This window comes from Haliaeetus albicilla, chromosome 8, assembly GCF_947461875.1.
Source record: "Haliaeetus albicilla chromosome 8, bHalAlb1.1, whole genome shotgun sequence".
Lineage (NCBI taxonomy): Eukaryota > Metazoa > Chordata > Aves > Accipitriformes > Accipitridae > Haliaeetus > Haliaeetus albicilla.
This window is the reverse complement of record NC_091490.1, coordinates 32,386,182-32,406,055: the sequence shown is the minus strand read 5'-3', so window position 1 is coordinate 32,406,055 and position 19,874 is coordinate 32,386,182. Positions and strand designations below refer to the sequence as shown.

Below are 19,874 nucleotides of genomic sequence, written 5' to 3'. Positions count from 1 at the left end.
ACAGGCTGATGTTTTAGCAATTGAAAATATGAAGTATTTACAAATCCTAGACATCAAAAAAGCCTTAATGAAATGGTCTGGAGAATTTCTCTGAAAGTCTAGCCCCTGTCTGTACCCAACACACACCTGTGTTCGTGGCTGCCTGTACGAAGCTGAACCGCCTTTGCAAATGCCACCCAAAGGTAAAAACCAGAATGTCAACCCCAACACATGGAGCTTCCAGCTACCAAAATTAGGTGTCAAAACACTGTGAGGCATTCAGAGGGAGGCATCTGTTCCTCTCTCTGCATGGGTGTCTGTCCCTGCTCGGAGAGCTAGAGCTGAACTTGCATGTATGGGAACTGCGTGTGATGATGGTAATTCAATTCATAGGGTTTGTTGGAAGGAAGAAATACTGAAACGAAGGCTCAGCACTGAATGCTGAGGTAGGACTGACTGAGAATGTAAAAGTCAGCCTCGCACGGAGGGTTAGATGTTGGTTCTGCTAGAGTCAACCAAGTCATTTCAGAGGCACCAGAATTTGAGCTAAAAACCACCCCAAAACCTGATGAGAAGCCAGAGATGCAAAGTTATGTGGGATGTTGGGAATAACTGGGTAGAGTTAAGCAGTGGACAGCACAGGAAACAGTAGTTATATTCATACGTATGTGTCATATGTATATGACAGACCACAGAGTGCTTCTTGTGATGGTGTTTCTGTGACAGCAGCATGCATCCAGACAGATAGGAACCAGGCAGTTAAAAGGTTGAACAAATCTCAGCACAGCTGTGGGATGGTTTTCAGATGATGGGGTGCTGGTGTAGTGGCAGAGGGTGAGCACAGCTTCGGCGCAACACCAAGGCTGGATGTGCACCACACAGGGAGAGAAGAGGAAAAGGAAAGACCAAGTCATCTGTGAGCAGCACAAGGCCCGAGAGTTGTGGCGAAAGCTGGCTCAGAAATGCTCCCGACGTCTGCCAGCAGCTGCAGTGAGTCCTCTTGGGGTTTCACGCTCACTGAAGTTACTGTGAGTAGAGTCATGGGCTTTGCATTTGGAGACAAAAAGGCACGTACATACAAAGAGTTCAGGAGGAAAATGGAGCAGAGACAGGCAGCAGTAAGGGGGCTGCTCATCTGGTGACAGCATTATCATAATTTTTTGAGAATTGGCCTTGCCTGAAATCACATAAATACATTCCAGCAGAGGATGAGCAACAAGTAATAGCAGCAATTAAGCTCCAGGAGAGAACCCCCCCGGAGTAAATTAGAAAGACATGGGTCAGAGGTACGAGTGATTAACTTGAGCTGAGACATGAAGGCAGAAATATGACTTGGAAACCCGAGAAGGAAGCAGAGAGCAACTGACACATTCCTCCTAAAGCAAACGCAGCAGCCGCTGGATAAATCTGAGCTCTGCTGTGTGATGCCCAGAAGAGGAGAAATGGGTCTCACCAGCCAAGCCAGGACAGGGAAAGTCGCTGCACTCATCATGGTGTGATAAATCTGGTTTTTAAATATCATCTCTGATTAAGAAGATAGAATTGCAGCCCACTAACAGCATCCCTGTCTGCATGACCTGGTGTTTTCTGCTGGCTGCAGTGAGAAACTGTAGCAAAATGAGGCTGTTTGTACTGGTATTCAGGCAAATAAATTAGTTACCTATGTTTTCTCTAATCTAATAGTGCAAGGACTAATTTAGTTAGATATTGTATATGGATTCACAAAGAGTTGCTGTGAAACACAGAAGACAAATTGGCATGTCTCTCCTAAAATTTCTCCAGTCTTCTTTTTTTTTTTTCCCCCTACACCTCAAATTTATTTGGACCTTGCTTGTGTAGGACCACATGCAAACTCCACCTTACCCTCTCAGAAGAAATCCCATTAATTGAACAGGATGGCTCAGAGCGGAGGATTAATCCTGGGCACAGTCTTTGCAACCTCAGGTCCACAGACCTGAGGGGGCCTGTGGCAGTACACCCCCTCAACAGGAAACGAAACTTCTCCAGGCAGGGAGAAGAGAAAAAAACCCCAAACCCTGGAGGCTGCAGGTTGAAATTTGAACTGGCCAGTCGAGACACGCCAGGTACACGGAGGTGACCCTCCTGGCCCATAGGGATTAAAGGACCACAGGTCAGATTCGGCAGGGGTATAAACGGGGTCCCGCCGGAGGACATGGTGGAACCAGTCCTCCTCGGAGCAGCGGGTCTGCAGTCGGGGACTCCCCCTCGGGTCGCGGCACTGCCCGAGGTGACTCCTCGAAGGAGAGAGCCCTCAGCTTTTAGGTGAGTGATACGTGCATTCTGGAGCCATCACTTTAAATCTTAAGAATTCTTAAGTCAGCTGTGTAGTATTAATTCCCTTTACATCATTGAGCCTGTGGTTTACAAAATGTTACCAAGTTCTAACTAACTTTTTACTGAAGAATAAGTCTGAGCTTTAACACCTGTTGGATTTGATTGTGCGTGCCTCCATAACAGGGCCTTGTCCCACCAAGGCTTCCCTGAAAACATGAAATAAAAGCAAAATTAAAAGCTGCAAAGTATAAAATGTTGAATGTGGAAAATTTACCCCATTTAGCGCTTGCTAGCGAAAACATCTTGATGATGGCTATCATGGAAAATGGTCTGAAAAATGGCTTCTTTCTCTGAATCCTACATACGGAGCAGTAAAATGATCATCAGAAATTATCTCCTTTAAGGATATTTTATTACTGTAGGCTGTGGCACAGTGTGTAGGCTGCTGTCTACAGTTTTTTGTAGGTAAAACTACCAAGGCTGAGGTATAATTGAACAGCTGACAAGCAAGTTCTAGGATTATATCTGGGGATTATACCCTCAGAAAAGAAGCATCTCTGGCTTTGTAGTGTAAAAAAAAACACCCCAAAATAATCCAGGTAAGCTGTACCAGAGGAAATCATCGCCAGTCCCATCATCATAAGCTGTTTCCTACATGGCTACAGTGGTTTATTAAAAAATGCAAACATGTTCATGGAAGAAAATGAGATTCAAAAAATGTCATAGCACATGAAGATGTCTTGCTATGAACTCTCATGCAGCCAGTGGATACCCTGAGCCCAGGCCAACGTGTTTCTGCTTCCACAGGGGATGTCGCTTTGGGTCGAGAGATAACTTGGTCTTGAACACCTGTGCCAGGGCGGGTTTGCAGGGGTTTCTCTGCCGATCCGCACACCTGGCTGCTGGGAGCTGGGTTGGAGGCTACTGGTTTGTTGTTGGAGGCCATGGGAGAGATGCCTGGCAGCAACTCGCTCCATCCCCTCATTAGTAAAACTGGGCATGAAACACAGGGGGAAGACACAATGCAGCTCCTTGTATCGTATTTAAAGAGTGCCGTTAGAAATAGGGGTGGGGTGCTAACCAAAATGTATGCAAGGACAGAATTATTAAGCTAAAACTCATTAGCAAAATAGATTGTTCTTAATGACTCTCTTGATTTTTCTCTAGCAAAATAAGAAACGGACAAAAATGAGCACAGTATACAATTATTTAGTGCCACCTCCTGGTATTTTCTTCCCATTCTTTCTGCGAGCACTGTAAACAAAACCAGATTGATGAAAAGGGTTCCCACCGCAGAGCCAGGCTAACGTTTCCCAGTGCTGGCCATCTCCTCTGAAAGGGACCACTGTGTCCCACAAGCTCTTTCAGCCGCCGCAGAAGAAAGGGCTGCTTGGTGCAGCTCATTTCCCTCTCCCAGGCCATCCAGCCTGCTCTTCCTCCTCTCCTCGCCAGGGCCACAGCACGAGGATACTGGTGCCAAGCTGCAGAGCCGTGGCGGAAGAAGCATCTCCTTAGCTGCCTTCTCTCCCTCGGCAAGGCTGCCAGCTGCACAAAAGGCTATTGAACCAGGAAGGCTTCTGCATTCGGGTGGCATGGGGTTTTGTTTATTGGCCTGTCACTGCAACAATGGGGAAAAGGGCTTTTCCTGTGGTTTTTTTTTCTTTTTCTTTTTTTTCTCTAAAACGATATCCTCCGCTGTGATGCATGCACTGGTAGGGGCATCAGGATGACAGCGCTTTCTAGATGCAGCGAGGGGAGAGAGCAGGGGAATGAGCCCTTCTGGTTTGGGTGCAAGCAGCAGGAAAGGAACATAAGGCTTTTTAAAAATTATCTTATATTCACACACTTGTGTTAAGGCATTTCTGTGGACATCTACAAAAGTTGTAAGTTGGATTTTGAAACTGCAGGGGAGGAAGACAGGATTTCTCGGGAATTACCTGGACTTGGGTGTGCGTGTTCCCCTTCTCATCTTCCTCGGTGTAGTACATTTACACCCTCAGTCATTAAAACTTATTTAATAGCCCGTGCTGTTAAGAGCTATGAAAGGATGGCCCATACATTCCTGTTACCAGCTGCATGCGCTGGGCCTGTGGCTCCTCTGGAAATGGGAGCCTGCTCCCCTGGGCAGCAGGGACAGAGTTTGGCTGGCAATCCTGCACTCTCATTTTTCAGCCACGATGCTGCTCTAATTGGGGGGGGGTGTCATCTTCTCTGCTTTCTTCTTTTCCTTCCTGACACACATCTGCTCCCCCAAAAAAACCACCATCACTTCGGTCTGCACTCAGATGCTACCGGAGCTCCTCTACGCACGTCATAGAGCTCGTCTTCTGACTGCTGCTTCACGTGGTCAGTGAGGTTTCTTCAGAAGACTTTATCAGCTTTGCAAGCTGTTAGCTCACCATTTCAAGTGAGGTTTTGCCCAGCCCCACCAGGATAATTCCTCATCTCAAGCACAGCAGGCCTCTCACTGATCACCGGTGCAGCCACTTGAGGTATCATCTCCTCCAGCATCCTCTGAAACAACCAAGGGGTCAAAAATTGACATTTTTAAGTATTTTACTGGATTGGGGCCATGGTGCTTAGCAGGACCAAAGCAGCCTTCGTCCTCTGCCGATGGGGAGGTAGAGACCTCTCCTGCCTTTCTGCCCAAGGAGCACCAACGAGAAACCCGTGTGTTGGATTTACAATGCGGCAGGGAAGGCAGCTTCTTCTTCTTCTGATCTTCCTGAGGAACACTGACCTTGTTATTACTGATAAAAATTCAATTAGGGAATAAGCTTTAGAGAAAAATTTTTTAAAAAGGGGAATTTTAACTTTTTGGTCCTCCTTGTAGCATGGTTTCCCCCCTCTCCTGCTCTTTTTAGGAGGATAAATACCCATTGCTATGTATTTCTTCAAGGAGACCTCACTTACCACAAGCCCTCCTTCAAGAAGGTGCTAAAGCACCTGCTTGACTTTCTGCTCATGAGCTGCTCCAGGGCTTAAATGCTGTTTCCCTTGTGCTTAAAGTCTAGTATGTGCTTAACCCCGTTGAACTGGGTCAGGACGCTTCAGACCTTGCTGGGCTGAGCCCTACATGCTTCGTTTTTGTCCTGGAATTAAATACTGGGTGCATGTTGGTGTGGGTCTTTGCAGCGTAGCCAGGGCAGTGGGTGTAGGACAGATGGGATGGGTGCAGCAGTATGTGCAAAATGGGGTGTTTGCTGTCACAGCCGATTCCCACCCCTAACAAACGAAGCCAAACCTGCCAGAGCAGGGTGGTCCTGCAGGTTGTATCGCATCCCGCCACTAAGAAGGTGGACATGGCCCTTCCTTTTCCCAAGGAAAGAAAAGCAACATCCTCTTAACTCGCCATAAACCCCAAGTGAAAGCAAAGCCCCTAATTTTGCATGCAAGCTGACAGCCCGCCGTGCCTTCACTCCAACATTATTCTTGGCGTGTAACAAATGCGTCCCTTCCCCTGCATTGCAGCGCGCTCCTCCGCGCGGCTCTGCGGCGGAGCGGGGCCGTGGATGTGGAGACTTCAGCCAGCCGCCGAGTGGCCGCGGGAGCCTTTTGTGGGATGTGTCCCCCCAGCTCCCTTGTCGCGTCCTCCCCCTTCCCGCCAGCCGGTGCACCGGCAGGGCAAACCCAGCTCTGGAGCATTTCCCTGCAAAAAACCACAGCAGCCTCGGGCTGCAGCGGGGCTCCTCGTCTCGCCGTCGAGGTGTTAGCGCAGTTTGGGCATCAAATTAAAGCCAGTTGGGTTGGGGTTGCGGGTCCGTGCGGGGGGGGCTCAGATGGGATGGAAGATGGAAGAGGTGGAAGGTGGAAGAGCGGCGTGTTGCACTGCAGGAAGGTGTGGGAGGTGTTCCTGGCATTTCAGGCAGTTCTCACCCTCCTCCCCCCGTTCGGCTGTGCCGTCACTGCCCACGCACGCTCACGGGAAGGAGCAGGCTGGCGGGAAGGTTGGGATGGTGGCAGCTCCCCGCCCGCCAGTGACCGAGGGCCGCAGCCTTGAAGGCCACCTCCAAGACACCGAGGTGTCTCCATCCCCACTGGTGTGAAGATGGAAATAAAGTGTCTGGCAGCAGCAGCCTGCCTCTCGGCAGCCTTCAGGCGGTGGGGGAGAGGTGGTACTTCCGTGCCATGGCAAGGACTTCTTCAGCACGTTGGTTTTTAAGCAGTTTCTTGGAATCCTTTTGAGGAGCGATGCACTTAATTGCCACAGAGCAGACTCAGAAGCAGAAGAACGACAGGAGGAATGGGAGGGGAAAAATGCAAGACAGCTTTCTTCCATGTTTTGGGTTTGTTTGAGCTTTTAATAGCACTGGTGCATGGTGTAGTGGGGAATGATGGGCCACGGGGCTCCCTCTTGAGCAGGAGGCCTGGGAACCAGGTAAATCAGTCTCCTGGAAATGCCCTGAGCCTCAGTCATCATTCGCTACTGGTGGCTTTTACAGCTCTGAAGCATGTTGCACAAACCCTTCATCACCACCAGCTTAGTCTCATGGGTTGGTCCAAATGCATTGTGGTCCCTGGCATGGAGAAAACCAATGGATTTGGGCTTTGCTGCAAAGTATTTCAGCATTCCTTCTTTCTGAATCAAATTTTTTACTTTAAAAAAATGGGGGGTTTTTTCCTTTCTTTCTGGGTCAGTGATTGCTGAATTGAAATTAGGGCTGATTAGTCTCTTGGGGTTTTTTTTCAACATACTAAGAAAGCCTTTTTACTAATAGTATTGGGCCACAGAGAGCTGTTAAAGCACCACACATTCCTGGGTGTGGACCCTCCAGCAAAGCACGCTGTGCAATCCCAGCATCGCCAGTGGGATTTTAATTGCAGAGACATTTTGGAGCCTTTGTTCCTGATGTGTACCCCAGCTGTGCATCCCAGATAAACTGATAGCTGCATCAAGAAACATCTCTCGCTTTTCTGTTTTTACTTTTTTCCTTCCCCTGTCTCTTTCCAGACAGGACAGTGACTGGAGTTGATTTGTGGGGCAACTGGGTACCACTCCTTGAGTGAGTAGAGCTTCACCCATTTTACCACTGCTGAGTTGGTCCCTTCTGCTTACAGGGTGTTGTTGAGCTTTTACATTTTATTGCAGATCTGAGACTCTTGTGTTTCTCCTTTTCTTCTTCTTCTTTGCCAGCCCTTTCCTCAGCTGCTGGGATTTTCCATGCAAGCGCTCATGGAACATGCAAGCGCTCATGCCAGGTACACCTGGCACATGGGAACAATGCGAAATAGTCCAGAGGTTGAGATTTTTGGTACTATGTTTGAGGCACTTGTTTTACGCAGGATATCTTGGGTGGCTTGTGTGTTGAAAAGCTCAGTTCCATCTGTTTCTGTGTAGAGAAACAGGACAGTGGGTCCTGTTGGGTCCTCTTCTTGCTGCTTTGCAAGAAGCAGCTAGTGAGGCATGGAACATATCTTCTCCAGACGTTCCTGCGGGTAATACTTAGATAGATGCTGCTGCAAGTCTTGTGTTTGGGATGGGCTGGAAGGCATAACATGACTGGTCTGTAAGAAGTCTGTGTTTTGTGAAAGTTAGCCTGTTTTCCCCCATTGTGCAAGTGTAATTTCAATACGAATAATATCTTTTGCTCTTACATTAAACTCTTGCTAGGTTATCAGATGAAGTACTCTCGTTCACAGCAGCTGACTTGTCTTGCTCATAGATTACATGCTTCATTGCTTTTGCCTCAGAGATTATCTTTTTGCAACAGGTCTATAGGGTTGTGTCCATCAAGGTGTATCTTTACATAAAATAGTTTTGTAAATCAGTTTATTGGACTGCCCCTGGAATTCAATATAGGGGATGAAATTTATGAGATTAATAGTGACAGAAAGGGCAGGGTCTCCTGTCCTGGTTTCATGCAAACCTTCAGGAAGGTTGGAGGAGTTGTGCAAACTCCATTCCCTATTTTTAAGGTTTCTACCGCGTAAATCTCCTAAATTTAGAGAACTGATATGTATTATTAGTAAATGCTCCCTTGATTTATGTTACTCCTGTCTTCAAGTAGTCATTTACAAACTGTCTGGCTTTTCTCCTTACAGGGTCGTGATTATTGTTCAGAAGAGGAGGATGTCACATAGTGCCAATTCTGCCCCTCACTCCAGGAATACTACTGTGTAAATAGATTACAACCCAGTCGAGACCTTTTGGAAGTCTTCTAGAGTGAACAGCACTACATAACAGAAGAAGATCATTTCCACATTATATGCTCCATTCAGTTACAGTGTTTCTTAATGAACAGATGAGGAATATTGCTAAGAACTCGTAAGGAACTGTTTTTGTTGCTGCTAGTTAAAACTTGTTGCAACTTCTCACTTTTTTCTGTGTCCAGATATGCAGCAAATCCTTAAAGTTAATCCAAAAGACGTTGTTGATTTTATTGAGGCTTCTGGCCTGTTTTCTATCAGATGAGGTAGTGTTATACAAAGCTTCCATAAGTGAACATTCAAGCATCTAAGAAACACCCTTAAGCTGTCTGTCAGTCCGCGTTTGGGCCAGAGTGCTTATTAATGCTGGTGATTTCAAGCTTTGGAGATGGGATGTTTTTGCCACAGCAGGCCTTGTTTCTCTGCTGAGAAGAAGCCGAGAAACTATTATCCATTAAAAGCATGTTATCACTGAAATACTGGAAGTGATGCAGGAGCAGGAATTTGTATTTTAAGAGGAAAAAGAATTTCATTTAATAGGTATCTTAATCAAGGACTAAGCTTGCAGTATTGGCTTTGCTGAGCACGAATGGGAGTATGATCACAATCATTTTGAATCTCTTTTTTTCTAAGAAAATAAACATTTTACTGTTTTTATGTATTCTTGTCTTTTACCATTCCTACAACACAATGTTTTAAGAGTTGGGGGACAAGGAAGGCAAAACCAGCCCTCTGCGTTAATGAGTCTGTGGATCTAATCTCTTGGAGCAGCTCTGTGCCAGCTGGGGGTATCTGTTGTGTGTCCTGTAGAGTTTATTTTTCCATATTATACAGAGAGGATATTACCTTCTCAAAAGCAGATGTAATATTTTTAACAAATGCTGTCATGAGTAAAAACAACAACAAAAAAAACCCTGAACAAACAAAAAAAACCCCACCTTCTGTATTTATTATTTCACAAGAGATTGTTACCTGTACTGATATTTCTTCCTGCTTTGACACCATATGAGGGCCAGGTTTGTACTACATCCCATGGAGACACTTTGTCAGGACATAGGTTTCTGTATTGTATTGATTTCGTTGCTCTGGTGTGTGTGATGTATGTGGAACAGACCATGAGATTGCATTAATAGCATCTTTTGCTGATATGGCCGATACTTGAATGGGGCACTCAGCCCAAAGCCTTTTAACATTGGCCGTTTTTCACTGGACCTTCTGAAAATCAGATCCCTTTAAAGGGTTTGAAGTCCCTCAAAAATAGCCTGTGACTTCTGAAAAATCTCTAAAATATTAGGGATTTTCATGACTAAAGAGATTTCCTCCAGTGTTTGCTCCGAGTGGGGTTGGACAGTCCACGTCAGAAGATTTTGTTCCCTATTAGTGCTGTGCCATCCCTAGAATATTGAAAAAAAAAAAAAAGGCAAGTTCCTTATGCTTCCTTCCCTGCACTGGATTTTCCTTTGGCTTTCAGGCAGTGGGGTAGGGAGGGCCCACCAGGGAGAGAGACCCGGGAGTTACTCTTATTTGTGCAGGACTGGATGTGAGCACCTCCAGCAAGAGCAGCTTTCCAAGCAGCATTTGTGAGGCTGCAGTCTCAAGCTCTCTTCTTAAGGTAGAAGCTATTTCTGAATGCTGCAAACTGCTCAGTCCCCTGGTCTCCTGTCGAGTTGAGTCATTGCTGTATCACAGGATTGGGACAACTCAAGCACTACCTAGCTTTAATAGCTTCCCATATAAGAGCTCAGTGACAGGGTCCTCTCTGGCAGGTTTCACCACATGCTTCTTTATCCTGTTAATGGTCAAAAATTCCCAGCAAATTCTGATTTTCCTAAATCCTTGCAGCATTTCGGCAGCTGCTTTGACCACACAGCTGTTCCCGAGCTTCCTGACTTCCCCAGAGATGAGATTTCACCACCTTCCTCCCATCACATTGTCCTTCTTAGGGCTGTTGGCATTTCTCAGTGCTATGGAGCCGTTTGATCTGTTACAAATTCTTCAAGGTGATAACTCTGTCCTCTTGCATATGATTTTTTTTCCATAATTTATGTCAGCTCTCAAGCAGGTAGCCACGCTAAGGAGAGTCAAGAGACTGCACATTTCAATTATTTAAACACTTTAATTAATAAAAAGTCCTGGGGCTTGATCCCACAAATGCTTCTCTCAAAACTGCCTTATAAAGCTTTTCCAAGTAGTAGAAGCGTGATGGAATTGGGGCTGTCCTTTTGAAACATTGTTCATTTTCTAGATGCTGAACATCTCATGTATAAATTTCCCCATACAAAGCCTGTGTTACAGATACGTCATGGTCTTTCAACACACCAGCCTCCTTTTACATGGAGTTTCTTTCAGCCACCTATTAGTTTTAATATTTTTTTTTTTTCTATTTTCCTTGCTGCTGATGATGGCACCAAAAGCATGGGCTTTGGTGGAAGCTTTGTGAGGGAAGGAGAACTAATTCCCATCTTACCTGTGCACTTAATGTGACCAGCAGCAAGTGCTTTAGTCTTCTGTATGGATTTTAACCTCACTGGTGGACCTCTAGGTGACAATACTTGTGAATGCCTGGGTAGACTGTCCTGCTGCTGGTTGTGGAGGCATGAGGATGGGCAGGAGGTTTGGAGGGCATCAGTAGTTGTCTTTGGAGTTGATGTGCTCCAGAACTGCCCCAGGCTGCTGGTGGGGTTGAGGTGAGGGCAACAGGCTTTGATTTGCTCTACCCTTCTGCAAGAAACATGAAAACATGAAGAGAATTGAGGCTGGGGGAGGGGTGTTGCCCGTTCACATCCAGTCAGCAAATCCTTGGCCATGGCGCATCTTGCGACCATCATGGTGTGCCAAGCAGAACCCAGGAGCTTCTTGATGGTTTTCAGCTGACTCAGGTTCTTGGTCAGGCAGGAGACTTGCTCTCAAACTGTTTGGGATATGGAAAAGCGAAAAGATCAGCGCTGATTGCTTATTAAAAGGAAAAAATGCTTATTAAATGGAAAAAAACTTAAGAGCAGAAACCTTTTTCCAGTCTTGAATGTCTGAAGTCTATGAAATATAAAATGGTTTCTAAGCACTTCAGGCTTTGGGTTGATGTCCCTCTCTCCACCCCTCAGCCCCTAAGAGTGGTCTGCTTTGCTTGTTGAAGCAGGATAACCATATTCTCAAGCTTTGAGCAACAACTTGGTGCAAAAACATATCCAGAGCAAGTGCAGGGACCTGACGGGAGCTGTGTAGCATTTGGGAAATGGACAAGAATAACCAAACCCCCTTGTAAGAAGTTGCACGTGCCACAAGCAGACCCACAAGGTCACTTGGATGAACATTGGTTTTTAACCTGCTTTATTTCTTCCACCTTTGCAAAGTCCTAGCAGATTTTGTTAAAAGTCTAAATATATGCAGCGGCTGAGCATCTATAATAGTAGAAGCAGATTACTGTAGCTTAAACTGCATCCCTCCGTGAAGGCATACCTCCACCTTACTTTTTACTCTGCTGAGATATATTCAGTGGGGTGGAAAAGAAGAGGGTGGGAAGAAGAGGAAAACTGCTTGTATCGGATGTGCTGTGCTTAGTTGTAAATGGGTTTTTCAAGGTTTCTTTTAAAAGAAATACCAGGAAAACCATTTGGGGCCAAACTTCTCTTTAAGAGGCTGACACTATTTAATAAGCTCCGAGTCATATTCTGAGATCTTGGAGAAAATTGTGGTGAAGGGGTTTTGCAGTCAACATTCTTCCCTTGATGTGCTTTTTCCTTTCTCTAAAGCCCTTTGAGCTGGGCTGGTTTTCCTCCTCGGAGCCTACTTCAAGCATTAGCCCTGGGCAAGAGCAAGGAGAGGAACCAGGGAGTGGGAAGAGTTGCCCAAGAGGCCAGTGACCATCGCCAGATCCAGCCTTATGCCATGGCTGGTGCATGCCAAAGCCTCCCAAATACCCAACCCAAGGGGCCCATAGCCCTCCAAGGGCTGCCTGGATGGATGCTCCATCCCAGGCAGGTGCAAAGCCAGCGTGCCAGAGCTGCATGATCATCGTCATTCACCTAACAAGCAGGGCTTGCTGAGATAGAACATTGATGCTCTCGGGGCAATTTGGGCACAGTTTGGTGCAGTGCTCATAGGATGCGTTTGACCTGAAGAAGGACACCTGGGGAAAAGAAAAATCTGTTTATTGACTGTCTATCTGACACTTATTTTTGTCTCCATCACTAGTAGGCAGGGATAGAGACACATTGTTGTGTTCAGTCTAGTTTTGTGAGGTTTTTGGCAATGTCTCCTTTACTCACTGTCTCCATATTGTATCTATCGCAACACATATGCTTTGGCCTAAAAAGATGATGCCTGTATTTTATTTAATTATTGTGAGCTTCTCTTCACCTGTGCCCCCTCCCAAACCCTTCCACCCTCCATACAGCATCCAGCTTACCAAGGGGACAGGTCCACTTGTGGTTGGCAGAAGGAAGCTTTACCCTCCTACCTGAAGTGTGGTTGTGTGTGTTATGTGATTGTGTGTGATGATTTTCTGATGCGCTTGGGTTGTGACTGCTTTGGTCCAAGGAGGAGCCGGCTATTCTGCGTGCCGCTCTGGTTTTACTCTGTTTTGGAGGTTGGCATTTGATATTTGTCTTTTTCAGGGGCAAGGGGCAATCCTGCTCTTGGATGCCAGCACCAACCCTCGATGCCAAGGCATTGTTTTGCCTCAACATCATCACCCTATAACCAAGAGCAGAATTTGACCCAAGGCATATTTGAGTCACAGGAGTCTACACCTAAACTGGATTAAAGAAACCTGAACTCCTATTAGTGCTTTTTTCATCTCGGAAGGCTGCGGATCATTTCACATCATTTAGATGCTGACACTTGTACTTTTTCCCCTCCAGAATCCTGGCAGGAGATGTTCTGGGCCAGGTCTCTGTGTGCGATATGAGGGACCAGGAGTGGTTTCTCTCCAGCGCCAGGACTTTGAGGAAACTAGTGAAGGAATTGAGCAACTCCCAGCCTGTCCCATTTGGGGAAAAATGGGCAATAACTCCTTACAGGAGCAAGACTTGCATGGGTGGATGGACTTCCTGAGCCTCTGCAGGATTTCCACATAAATTAAGCTGTAGAACCACTAGAGAGTGTAGCTTGACAAACTCTGGGCTTCTCTAAAATTTTGCAGAGATTCCCACTTCATCATGAAGAACTGGGCAGTGTATTAGAAGCTCTCAGGGCTTTTGCTGGTGTGGCTGGTGATTTTTAGGATGTTGTCTTGGACTCACTGGGACTGTTCAGCAGATGGCCTTTCCTCTGATTATTCCTCCAAATCTCTGTTTAGACTTATCTTTTTGAAAACACACCTGGACTGCCTGGAGCAGGATCCACTTTGACTTCTCGTGAAGCAGTCATGCCTGCAGGTGTTTTATTTGCCTGGTGCTATTGGGAGGCACATAGACATTATGGTATCGGGGGTGATGAGCAGCCTGGAAACCCTATAGGCAGATGGAGAGGATGGACATGCAAATAGATATAACAGAGAAACCAGTTAGCAGACCTTGGCCAGAATGCCCTCGAAAAGGATCATCAAAACAGCTGGTTAATTATCTGACTACTAATACTGCTGTTTCCTGGATCCCACGAACCCTTCTCTGATACTAGACTTCAGCCCCAAAACTATGCCATCTGAAACTTAACATTAATTTCTTTCTTTGCTTTCAGTCAGAGGTGGGGGTGGGTGGTTTTTTTTTAAAGTAAGTCTCTGCGCTGGGACCTAGAAGACCCAGCTTTGCATCCTCCCCTGCCATGAGTCCTTTGTGGCCATGGATGGACCATGCAGAACCTGGGTTGACTTACTGCACCTCTCCATCCCTTTGTGCACAACAGGAATAGCAGTGCTTTCCAAATCCTGGCTGCACAAGTGAAATCTTCAGCCCACGAATGCCCTCATCCCATCATCCCCGTGCGTGCTCGGGCAGGCTCTGACCTCTGCAGCCAGTGGAGTTGTGCATGGTGCTGCCACAAGACACGGCGACCACGGCTGTAAGAGAAAGGAGGCAGTGATCGGCAATATTGCATGATTTTTTTTTTGCAGCGTGCCTTTTAATTGCTGTAAGAGAGCCCAACTGATGACTGGCACTGCCCATGAAGCACAACACATACATACTTTAAAATCTGAATTAGTAGGCAAGAGTGAATGGGTAGATGAAGCACCAGAGAGACATGTTTAAGTTCTGAAGACATTGCCATCATCAACCGAAAATTAGACTGAAGATAAATATTCAGTTCTCAGCTATTTCAGTTTTATCAAGTCTATAAAACAATGATTACCTGTCACTTCGATTTTGGAGTTAGCAATGACTCAACTCCAGATCGGCTTGGCTGACACGCCAGAACTTCAGACTAGGAGAGGCTTCCAGCTGGGTAATGTCTGCATCTGCCAAGGAACGAATTTAATATGAGCTTTAAATAAAAGGGGGTAATTTCCAGTTGCTGTTGGCATTTCTGTCCCATCAACAGCTTTGGTTTGCACTGCTGCTTCGCAGATGACAGTCCATGATGCCACGTAGGCTTCATATCCAACATACATGCTTTATATTCACATTTTACAACGCATCTTGCCACGTTGGCCATTTCCCCTTTCTTTTATAAACCGAGAGCAAACCTGAGCTCTGGTGGCCCGTCAGGTGCCTCCACCTGCCCAGTGTGGGGGTAACCTCCCTCACCTCCACATCATATCAGCCTGTGAGGACCAGCAGTAGAGCTCATCACCCCTTCCCTGCCACCAATGAAGAGCACCAGGCTTTACGGAGCCACATACCCGGCATAATCAGCTCTGTAAGCTTAAATTTTCTAACCTAACAAACATTAAAGAACATTTTATAAAGCCAACACCATCTATAAGCTGGGTGAATGCAAGTGTGTGTCCATGTGCCACCCCCCGTGGCAAGCAGGATGGAGCGTTGCTGCCTTTTGGCCCCTGCTCTGGGTCCTGCTACCACTGGGAAAAGCTCCTTTTTCAGGCTGAAATGTTTACCTATGTAGTTTCATTCTGGAGATGTCTGGGGAGAGGAGACAAGGAATGCAGGGATGGCTTTGGAGGGGCATGTTATTTGCTTTACTGTTGGGGAGCAAACCTTGATGTCAAACATCCAAAAGGTTGGTGAAAGGGTGAAAAGTCATACTAAAGCTATTGCGCTGTTGTGGATATAGTGTTCGGCAAAGGGAAACAAATCCCAGCACAGGGGAACTGTGAAATGTGAAAGTTGGTAGAATTCAAACGAGTTCATGTCTTTGACATTCAGGTGAATGCTCTCTTTGAGCTTGAAGATGGCACAGTCTTCATCATCATCATCATAAACGTGTGGGACTGTGAACCTGCTTTGTAAAAGCCAGCTATAATGCCATCCTCATGAACACCTAATCCCTGCTCCCATGGCAGCGTCTCAGCAGTGTCACAAACACCAACAGAACATTTAAGGGGAAAAGTGTCATTTTTTTTTTTAAAGGTTTGCCTGCATTATCAAAGCTGACTCTGTTTGAATGCAGCAGTTTTGTGTGCCAGCAGGGCCAGGACAGCACGGAGGACCTCACTGATGACTTTCATCCCGATTACTGAAAAGCTGGTTGAATGAAGAAGCCAGCCTCGGGGCAGGGTGAGCTCCAGGCTTGAGTCCGTATCTTTATTTGCCAGTTGCTGCCTATCGCCAATTTATCTGTCACGCAGGTATGGCTGTCACGCAGCAAAAGGGGAAGCGTGTGATTTCTTCCCTCTTGGAACAATTCGCTTCCTCCCCACTGCTCTGCCGTCCCGGATGGTTTCTGTTTAAATGAGGAGTCCTGAGCTTTTATTTCAAGCTTTGTCAATAGTGGCAGACTTGCCTTAACAGGTCTGTTAGCAGGAGGCGTTGCCCTGAACGGGCGTTAGCCCAGCGTGCGATGCAGGGCCAGAGTGTGGTACCCTGCACACCCAGAGCTGGAGCAAAGAGCATCCTCCCTCGCTGCAGACTTTCTTCCCCCCAACCCTGCCCAAGCCTTCAAGGTATGAGTTGAATAGAAAATTTGTTCCTCCTATATATATAATATTAATTTTTTGAGACAAAAAGTTCTCAAGTGTGATTGCTGCGAGAAACTAGAAAGCTACGTGTGGTAACTGAGTGATATTCTTGGGTTTTTGGCATTCTGCTTTTGTGTCTATTAATAATCCCCCAGAGTGAGTCATATGGAGATGCATTTATTCACTGAGTCGGAGAGAGCTGCTACCCAAAATAGCAGCTATGTAATTTTTTATGATGCTGTAATGCCAGTACGGTGAAGATTGACATCATTTAACAGAGATGCTCTCTGCCTGGTAATCGGATAACCCGTGTCAAACCCTAAAATAAATGTGGAAAGCCACATGCTTGGTTACATAAAAGAGCTGCGAGAGCCGGCCTGTGTCGGAAATGGCTTTTTGCCCTTTCCTGCACATCTTTTGCCTTTTTTTTCCCTTACGCCTTTCTAAGCTGCCTTTGCTGATTTTCTTAAACCAGAGTGTGAGGAGTGCTGGGCCAGAGGAGGGACTTTTGCCGTGGAGGGATCACACGTGTGTAAGGACCAACATTTACTGTGTTACCACCCTGCCACCCGCAAGGAGGAGAGGTCTATAGAGAAATCCCAAAATGCATCAAATTCAGTACAACCAGCTCTGAATTGTTCATCATTTCTTCTCGCCCACATTGCCGCTCCACTGGCAAACCTCCGAGCATCTCTTTCAGCCGGGGGTCGTGCCCCAAACCCAGTAACTCCTTCCCAGCCCAGTGCTCGCAGCCCGCGAAGGCAATGGCAGCGCCTGGTGAGGGGCACGAAGGCAGAGAAATGCTCGGGTGGGGTGTTTTAAGGATTGGTGGAACTAGTTTTCCGTATTTCTTCTTATTCTCTGCCCTACACTGCTGCCATCAGGTCTGTCCTGGTGTCGCAGCCGGTGGGGTGGCTGAGCCGTCCTGGGGTGGTCCCGGTGCTCCCCGAAAGCACGTGCGGGTACCACTGAGTACTGCGCCTGCTTTTTTTCACGATTTTGGCTTAAATGCCTCTGCAGTCGGAGCAGGCCTGGTGTCATGCCATCACGCTGTGCCCTCCACCAAAGGATTAATAAAGATGAATTTGCCCGCAATGGGGTTTAACATCCTGGGTGAACTTTCCCAGGCAAATGGTGTTTTATAGGACCATTCCAGCTGGAAACGTTTATTAACATTACCTTTTTATGTAGCACTTTTAGGAAGAAAATGGGACTCCTGCCACTGGCAGCTTCAGGCTGACGTGAACGATGGATCTTGGGACATGCAGCAGCAGCCGAGGCTGAATTTTGGTCAGAGCCGCCGAAGTTCTCCAGCTTTGAGTGACCTAACTGGAAAGTGGAAATGTGAAAAATGGAGTAATGGCCCATCAAATGCAGCTATTGGCATAAAGTAATTATTAAGGATAGGTTTAGTAGGAGCTGTGACATACCAACGCTGCTGTGCTTCCCTTACACTTTGTGCATCCGTGCAGTGGGAGTCCCTGCAGGCAGGAGCATCAGGAATGTGTTCAGAGCCAGAAATAACTACCAAAATACTCCTGATTTCATGTTATAAAGGAAATACAGAGAGAGGCAGGGCTGGGAGGCACCCTAGCTGTTAATTTTGCATAGTATTTTTGCCTTTTCAGAGACCATCTTCAATGGGAGGGCAACTCCTTGTTACACCAAAGAGCATCTGGGCATCACAGCTGGCAAGGTGGTGGAGATGAACATGGAAAGAGACACCCAGGCCCTCCAAGGACTGTGGGAGGGTATTGCTAAGAGAGAACATTGATTCCTGTGAGACAGAGTTTTTCCCCCTTTTTTGGGTGTTTTTTTTCAATAAAAAGCAATGCAGTTTGCTGAGGGTTTGCTCCAAGGTCTCGTTATCCCAGTTACAAGAGAGAGACTTTGCTGCTGTTTGTGGCTCTGCTCTGACCTCCCAAGCCCCATCCACCACCCACGAGGCCCCAGCAGCAATGGAGGGCAACAGGTTAAACCCTCCTGCACAGGGTCTCAGGCCCTGGTTTCTCATGGTGAACATGTTGCCTGCCTGAGAGGACCAGGGTTATGCAGAATTGCTCCCTTTTCCTCTTTCCATCTCTGCCTCTTCACATGCTTCCTTGTGGTATTATCATTATTTTCATAAATTTAATTATCATATATTTATTACCATTATTTTAATCTTTTCTGCAAAGACCCAGGTTTGCGCTGGAGTTCTGAGAACATTTCTGTTTGCCTGGCTCTGAGTCATGGTGCCCTGCACTGACCTGTTTGTCTGTCCAGCCCCAGTGAAACACAGAGCCCGCACGTACAGCAGCAGCTGCCAATGCAATTGCAGGGTCAATAGACAGCAGACTTCTATCTGAGGAACACCTACTACTCCCGAAAGAAATAGATGCAAAGGAAACGTACAGGACTTCAAGTGTGTTGTTATATACCCCACAGACCAAAATGCTTTTTTGAGTACCCCAGCTTCAAGACCCTTCAAGGGCTGAGGAAGGCAGAAGGTGCCTTTGCTCCAAACTACTTCAGTCCCTGAAGTCCTGATGCTCCTGTAACAGTAGGCTGAAGAAATTTAGCACTTCATTGGCAAGGCTGGTAATGGTTTCTACTTAATGGATGTCATAAAAGCTGCTGAACACTTGAACAAGGACTTAAATTTAGGGCTCCTGCATCTTTTATTTTCTTAATCCTAACTTCCATGGAGGAAAAGCCCATTAGGAGTACAGGTGTCAGAGAACAGCCGATAACAGAAGAGGGATGACAAAGTATGTTTCCTCTGAGACTTACCCAATCAGGCCTAAGAGAGACCTGTTGTGGTTTTTTTCAATTCTAATGAAAACAGGATCAGAAACAGTCATACTTTAAATGAACTTTCGAGGATCTGTACTCTCACTGCAGAAATGGATTTAAAACAAATAAATAAATAAATGCCCAAGTCAAAGAATAATAGAGGTTGAAATAATCCAATCAGATGAGGTTGCTGAGAGCCTTTCCAGTCCACTTTCAATTTTATACTGAAGGCGTTGCTTTGATTATTTATAGTATCTCAGTGTTTGGCCACCCTCACAGGGAAAAGTTACCCCTTATTTCCGAATTTCCTGCACTGCAGCATGTCTGTTGCTTTCACCCATGGCTGTGCACCTCTCCAGCCTCCTGGCAGCAAGACTGCACACCTGCTTCATCACCAGCACTCACCATGGCCCTGCCTTTAACCTGCTCCTGGCTCCTGCAAAGCTGCTTCTGTGCTCTGCAAGAGCCAAAGATGGGGCTAAGTCCTCCCAGATGCAGAACTCTGAAATTCCCAGCAGTGCTTTCTCCTGCCTTTCAAAGACCCCGGGTAGCAGTGCTGCCTGCTGGGGCACTGACTGCTTCTCCAGGGTGGTAGCCAGGAACTTGCTGAGCCTCATTAAGGTTGCTAATAAAGACATGGGACAGTGCTGGTACAACTACCAAAGGC

General features: G+C 46.5%; 1 protein-coding gene across 2 annotated transcripts in view; it reads left to right on the top strand.

The window, feature by feature from the left end:
- The window catches only part of C8H1orf21 (chromosome 8 C1orf21 homolog), a 129,729-nt gene extending 120,647 nt beyond the window's left edge, over positions 1–9,082 (top strand). For both annotated transcript variants that reach the window (XM_069789586.1, XM_069789587.1), the window contains exon 6: positions 8,317–9,082. In XM_069789586.1, coding sequence (XP_069645687.1) covers positions 8,317–8,355 — 39 coding nt within the window. In that variant the 3' untranslated portion in view covers positions 8,356–9,082. The remainder of the gene's footprint in view (positions 1–8,316) is intronic.
- The last annotated feature ends 10,792 nt before the right edge of the window (positions 9,083–19,874 follow it).